General features: G+C 44.8%; 1 protein-coding gene across 2 annotated transcripts in view; it reads right to left on the bottom strand.

Moving 5' to 3' along the window:
- Positions 1–49: 49 nt before the first annotated feature.
- Positions 50–7,234, bottom strand: part of dennd4b (DENN/MADD domain containing 4B) — a 41,606-nt gene continuing 34,421 nt past the window's right edge. For both annotated transcript variants that reach the window (XM_073485312.1, XM_073485311.1), the window contains exons 22-29: positions 6,940–7,044; positions 6,642–6,817; positions 6,167–6,323; positions 5,822–6,061; positions 5,555–5,651; positions 5,286–5,451; positions 4,042–4,100; positions 50–3,680 (exon numbers count right to left, since the gene is read on the bottom strand). In XM_073485312.1, the coding sequence (XP_073341413.1) occupies positions 3,535–3,680; positions 4,042–4,100; positions 5,286–5,451; positions 5,555–5,651; positions 5,822–6,061; positions 6,167–6,323; positions 6,642–6,817; positions 6,940–7,044 (1,146 nt within the window). In that variant the 3' untranslated portion in view covers positions 50–3,534. The remainder of the gene's footprint in view (positions 3,681–4,041; positions 4,101–5,285; positions 5,452–5,554; positions 5,652–5,821; positions 6,062–6,166; positions 6,324–6,641; positions 6,818–6,939; positions 7,045–7,234) is intronic.

Raw genomic sequence — 7,234 nt, 5'->3', positions numbered from 1 at the left:
AAATAACATTTATTTTCAGTCCAAAGAAATAAAAAGAAGAAGAAGATCAGACATTTCGGGCTCATCCCTCATTTATTTTTGTGTTTTCTTAAAAAAACAAACATTTACAACTGAAATCACAGCCATATATAAATTACAACAGCAAACACAATTATCTATTTTAAATACGCTCCTCTGCTCGGCGCCGACTCATCATTCAACCAATAAAACGACCTGCAGTCCGGTGCATTCAAATATACAGTGTGGTGTTTCTCTGTGACGCTGAGGGGAAAAGAAACAGCTTCGTCCTCACTCACACAGTCTCCACTCGTCAGCAGACAAAAACTAAACAGTCACGTTAAAAAACAGAAAATCTTTCCAACAGTAAACTTCAGAGTTTGAGTCGATCATTTCACACAAAATCAGTTCACAGATTCAGTATTTTGTTGCTCCAGGGCACCGGACGGCAGCACAGGACGAACCCTGTTATCATAATCGTTTGGTTTCATCAGTGAACCATATGATGATATACAACACACTGATTACCGCTGAAAAACATCCGACACCTCCAGTTTTAATAAGCTTATTGATGAGATGAAATGTGTTCTGATCAGGCATCCACTTCTCTGATTAAACCTGAACTGATTGATCAGTTTGAGGAAGATTTCTCCGATCTATTCTGCACACAGAGAAATAAAAGTGAGACGGTAAATGAGTTATTAAAGAAAAAACTTTTGTTATAACTGTTTGAATTATTTTATCTTGTTTTATATTTTGGATTTTATTTGCTTGAATTATTCGTCTTCGCTGTAAAGTAAAAAGTACTCAGTAACTTTATTTTGAAAGGTGCACGTTTGATTTAGGAAATTGTTTGTATGTCTGGTGGATTTTGAAGCCCTGCTGCTGCCGAGATGCCCTGGAGAGGCAGTTAGTTAGTGGAGCTGCTGCTCAGTGATGGACAGCAGGAGGCTGAACTGGTCAGTGGACATACTGGACGTCTCCCAGTCAGACGCACAGACAGGAAGTGAACGTGCATCAGATCAGGTCAGACTCAACACAAACTGAGAGCATGCTCCACAGGACGCTCAAACACGACGAGTCGCTCTCTGCTGAGCGTCTGGTTCAGGACAACGAGCGAGATTTGTTTAGGAAACCAAACATCCAATAAAAATACTACTAAAAATACTAACCCTATGTTATCAGCCAGTCAGAGCTTCAGGTGAGTTTATTCCAGCAGCCTGATGCATTAAATCAACATATTGACGTTGTTGTGGAGTGAAATTGTTGTAAACTGTTTCCTCCTGATGTTCTGATTGAAGATGAGAGGAAGTGTTTCACGTCATAACATCTGAAGTATCATCAGCCAATAATTTATTGTGCAGCGTTAGTTTTTTATACACAACAAAAAGCAAAGTAAAATACAGTTCTGTATTTGAGCACTGATCACGGTTGACTGTGTACTTTGAAGCACTATTTCTGCTTTTTCACTTCCCTTCAGTTCTCAGAAATCCACATCTGTTAAATTTGAGATTCAAAGACGTTTTTTAGTTTGAATAATACTGAACAGTTTGGTAGCTGAGCGGTCTGAGCGCTGCACAGACACGAGCGCTGCATGTCACACTCCTGTCCATCTCTGTCCTCATCCAGTAAATATAAAATATTCTAAAAATAATCTTTAATTAACATTATTTAACAGATTGACTGGATTAGTTGTTTGGTTTCAACACCTGAAATCCACCAAAGATCTTAACTTTGATGTTTTTGTGATTTTTCTTTTTGTTTTCATGCTCGGATCGATTCCTGCGACCTCCTTTAATCTTAGAAAATAAATCAGTGTATTCATCAAAACTCTGGGCCTGAACCAGACACTTCAGCTGAAAACAACATGCGGTTTTAAAGAGTCAGTACACACATTAATGTCCACTAATCCCTCATTAAGTTCCTTCTCATATTTTCATTTTCTAACTCCCTTCAAATCAAAAACATAAAACTTTTATAAGATGAGCCATAATCTGCGTCCGTTCAGCAGCTGAGAACAACAAACTGCTGCTTGATGTAAAAACCTGCTGATGAAAGAAGGAATCACATTATTACACAAACTGTCGGCTTAATTAAGTCATAAATAACTTTATCTACACTGTTTATAATACAGATTTTACAATATTAGAAAGATGTTATAATTACCAGCAGTAAATGCAATAATGTGACGTTTTTAAACCTTCTTACATTTTAAATTTGAAAAAGGAAATTTCGAAGAGTTGTTACATCAATCAGCAGTTTTAACGTCTCCAGCCGCTAAAAGTCTTTTTACAGTCTGATATCGTTGATTTCTTTCCTCCGTCTGTCTGTTAATCAGCCCTGAAGCCCCTCAACGACTTCCGGTCCAAAACAAGCCAAGATAGCGGCGCCCTTCAAATCCAGACATCGAAAACGAAGATAAAACTCAAATCGGTTCTGTTTGAGATTTTGAGACTTTCGTGAGAGTTCTGGACAAAACAAAACACTGATGAGCTTCTTGTTTGGTTGTTTTTCCTGATCTGAAGGACGACGGCTGCGTCCAAAACGCTAGCTTAAAACATGTCCTAGCTTCTGATTAAACCTGGAAGACGAACAGATGATCTGAAGTTTCAGGGAGTGTAAACGTCTCCGCTTCTTGTCTGGTCTTTCCTCGAGATTCTCAAACTTTGAATGAAAGATGGACTTCCTAAAAAACTGCTTCTTTACTTATGTTTGAGGAGATCTTTGCATTGATCTGCAGGAACACTGTCGGCCTTCGACACGATTCCCAGCAAACAGAGATGATCAGAAGTTTGAGCTTCTCCCTCGACTACCTGCTTTCTGACCTTACTTTCCTTTCAGAAACTGAACCACGCCGCCTCATCATATTTACACCCAGACAAACACACAGACAGACGGAGACATGATCAGAAGTTTCCTGGAGTTTTGGGGCGTGTTCGGAGCGTTTCATGGAGGCTCTGCTCTTCCTTTTTAATCCTCATTTGATGTTTTTCCTCGTTAAATCCTAAAGGGCTTCCTTGGTCACACTGGTAAAAAGGTAAATCTGACGTCCTACAGTTCTCTGGGTAAAACGTTCACACTTTGAGAAGATTTCCAGCTAGTGGAGACGACAAGCTCTTCAGGTCGTGTATTTCAAAAAACAGGGAAAAAACAAAAGTGCACACCGACACAGCTGATCCCTCTGGACATGCACAACCGCGAGTTTTCTTGCCTTCAGATGACGCAGGAATCCACGTTAGACTGATGCATAGACGTCTCTCAGCATGTTTCTCTACGACTCTTCAGAGCAGCTCAGCTCGGCCTTCAGGATCTTTAATGGAGACAAGGAGCTGCTGGATTCACATCGACGAGGCAAACGGAGCTACAGAGGACAGGGAGGAGCGCGTCACTCCGACATCCACCAGGAGGCAGCAGAGAGGTGAAGAATACAAGCAGGTGAAGGCAGCAGGGATCCTGGGTGAACCGTTTCTCCTCTTCGCCCTCAGAGGGACGAACACTGGACGCAGCAGCCGTCAGGGACGCTTGCTTCCTGGATCATCAGCATTCGAGCGGCGGGTGGAAGCTGCGTCTGCAGTCGATGGCTTTGGGGCTGGGAGGCTGAGCTCGCTTCTTCCGGAGCTCCTCACGACCCAGAGTGCTGCTGAGCCGAGAGTACGCCGCCTTGTACTTTTTATCGAACGCAGCTGCAGAGAGAGAAGAGAAGGAAGGGTTATCAAGCAGTTTACATCCTTCTCTACACAATCAAGTTGTTCCTGTATCTGTCCTGCACACGTTTCACTTCTGCATTGATTGATTTGTTAAAAAAGGACGTTTTGATCTCAGAGAAATAACCAACAAAGTGACATAAACTAGAGTGAACCAAGTGAGCAGTGAGCCTGTGCCAGGCAAGACACAGGGGAGTTTTTGTTTTAATTCTTCAGTTCTCGTCCAGATTAAAACGAGACACAGCAGGTTCATCAGTGAGCTTTAGAGCTGCTGGTTAAACAGGTGGGCAAGAATTCTGTGTGTTAAAACAAACGTGTTGCATCCTGAACTCGTTCTTACCGACGTGATCTTTGCCCATAGCTGCCAGCGTGAGGAAGAGGAACTCTCTGTACAAACTCCTGTCAAACACAAAACACACACAACATTCACTGTGAAGGAAATTAAACAAACAGAGGAAAGTTAATCTAACTTGATTAGTATATTCACTGACGCATACAAGTCCAAAGATGACAAACATCTAGTATCACGAATAGATTGAATAGATTATATATTACAAAACTCCAGAAATCATTCTCCTGCTCACGTGAAGCAGAAATGGGAATCAGGCCAGGAGATATCAGAGGATCAGAGGATGACTGGAATTATTCTAGGGGAATCAGGTTGAAACTACAAACGCTGGAGGGAGTCCTGCTGACTCCAAACTTTAGATTTCTACAGCAGAGTCCTCAGGGTCAGGATAAATGTTGGAGGTAAATCAATGACAGACCACTTTCATATATTTTGGGACTTGCTCTCTAATCCAGAGAAATGAGTGAACAGTTCTGGAATAGAAGTTGATCTGGCCTTGTGCTGGCTGTGCGCTCAGGACGATGAGATGAAACGCTGCATGTGCGTCTCTACGACAACAATATGTTGACAGCCGCCGCTGTATGATGGACACTGATCCTCTGAGGTTTACTATCCGTTTGTTTTTTATTTGACATCAGGACATCAGGACATCAGGACATCAGGACAGCGAGAGCCACGGTGACGTCAGCAGCGCCTTTCTGACAAGTCGAGAGATTTTCAACTGGAAGCGTTCGGAGCGGCGCTCTTTTCTGCTGCAGACACTCACTCCTCATTGGGAACAACTGAAAAAAGACGCTGACACTCAGAAACACACTTTGTGGAGACGGGCCATTATACCTGGGCAGAATCCCAAACATTCTCACGGCGAAGATAAATATCTTCCAGAGTCCTTTTGGTTGTGAGCAAGAAATACTTTTTTCCTGAAGTATCTGAAATTCTGTAAAAAAATTGACTTTATACTCTCTGGAACTTAAAACCACTGTGTGTGTTTCTGGACTGAACTGAGGCCAGTATCAACCCACATTTTCTATTTTTTTCTTCTTTTGTTTGAACCTGAAAACACCAATAAAAAAAAAACATTCACTGTGATTTAAAATCACTTATATAAACTTTGAATTATACGTCACACTTGACTCATTTACACTCTGGTAACTTTTTACAATCATCATGATCACACATGCTTTCTGCTCTCTGCAGCCTACAAACAGAAACGTGTATATGAGCAGCGCCCACACCTCTGCGTCCAGGCGGAGCCCGGCTGTTTGGCCAGCGTGTCCAGGAAGAGGGTGACGGCTTTGTGCACCTCGTTCATGCCGACCCACCGCAGCACCTCCTCCAGGAAGGACAGGGTGAACGGGTGGTTGTGTCTCCGCCAGCTGTAGCTTCTCATCGGGACGCCACCTGGTAGAGGAACAGCCACAGAGGATGTGAGTGTGCATGGGCGGACTCTCGTTACAAACAGTTGAGCTTCTTGTTCCAGTTTCTCAGTGTGTCTCTGTCTTACTGTGGATCCTCCAGAGGATGTAGAGGGGGGGCCACTGGTCTGTGTCGGGGGTCAGGGTGTCCCAGAGGAGCCTCACCCTCACTGCAGTGTTCTCCGACTGGGAAACACACAAGACGAGAGACAGAGAAAGACTATCGTCAGACCTGCTGTCAATGTCCGTCACTCAAGCTGTTAAGACTTAACTGAACTTTCTGAATTTATCTAAACTGCCCGCCAAAGTAAGTAAATGTTCAAATGTTCGAAAGTCCATTCAGTCCGTGTGTTTACCTGTGTGAACTGGCTGACCAGTGGCGAGGCTCGGACCAGCTGCAGCAGGTTACTGGGCAGGCCGAGGCGCTGGAAGTACCACACCAGGTTCCAGTAGATGATGGAGTGGTTCTCCAGGAACTGAGGCTGAGCCAGGACCGCCTCGCCCTCGTTCTCCAGCAGACTCTCCAGCTCCTTCCTCAGAACCAGCGGGCTCAGGTAGGCCACCGTCACCTGGGGAGCTCCGCCCACTGAGGAGCCCTGAGGAGGAGGAGGAGGAGGAGGAGGAGGAGGAGGAGGGGAGTGTCAGCGAGGACGACAGGAAACAACACAAACTATGAATGAACCGTAACAAATGTGTGTTACTGTGGTCGTCCTGCTGTTCTCGGAGTAGCTGCTCGTCTCAGAGCTCGAGTCTTCACTCAGTCCGTTACACTGGTGTCGCTGGGACGCCTCCTGACCACTGGGGGGCCTCACTGCGCTCTCCACCTCGTCCTCGATGTTCCAGTTGCTGCGCTCGCCACTGAGAGAAAAAGATGGAGAGGAAGAGAAAAACACTTCTGTCACCTTTTCTCCAGTTTCACTCAGCTGAAGTCTGATTTTATTTATTATTTTGATGTTAAACTTTAGAAAAAGAAGAAGAAGAAGTCATGGGCTCTCGTTTTGTCTGGTGCGACATCGTCTTATTTCAAAACAGAAAGTTTCTAACTCAGTCCGACCCGATCGAATACTGATCCTGACGTCTTAACGATGGCCGCAGCTTCAAATTATTCCAGAATTGAAAGGGGACGTCACAGCCGGAGGTGTTACAGCAGATCTGGTCTCTGATGAAAGTCTGTACCTGCTGATGGGTCCGAGGTCACAGATCTCAGCGTTCAGGAAGGGCACGAAGGAGGCGAGGCAGAACGGGCAGGACGAGTTCAGGTTGGAGTCGTCTGACGTCCAGCCGGCCATGATCTCCTCGTCATAGACCAGCGAGTTACAGCTGCGACACAGAGAGCAGCTGGACATCAACACCTGGACACAGACAGGAGGGAGGGGTCAGAGTCAACACCCAGGGGAGGGGGGTGGTAACGTTAAGACAGACCGATGAAACCATGCTCGCTGCTGCAGTTACTTCCTGTTGATGTTCTGTTTACCTCGAGTCCCGTCCCCTCCTGATTGGCGTCCCAGGACCGGCGCAGAGGATAGGCTGGACTGGGCGTGTCCGTCAAATCGAGGTCGCTACCTACAGACAACGAACTCTGAGGACAGACAACATGGAAACAGATCAGAAGAAAGACGACGACATGATCCTGATTTACAAACATCAGGGATCACAGAAGAATCACAACTTCGTTCGGAATTCCTCAAATGATTTCAGAAACAGATGCAACCTGTTCGTTCTGTGCAACAACAGGAAACTTTTGTTTTTATTGACGTTTTTAACTGGGC

This window comes from Pagrus major, chromosome 17, assembly GCF_040436345.1.
Source record: "Pagrus major chromosome 17, Pma_NU_1.0".
NCBI classification, from domain to species: Eukaryota; Metazoa; Chordata; class Actinopteri; order Spariformes; family Sparidae; genus Pagrus; species Pagrus major.
Note: the sequence above shows the minus strand (reverse complement) of the source record. Positions and strands in the feature narration are given on the sequence as shown.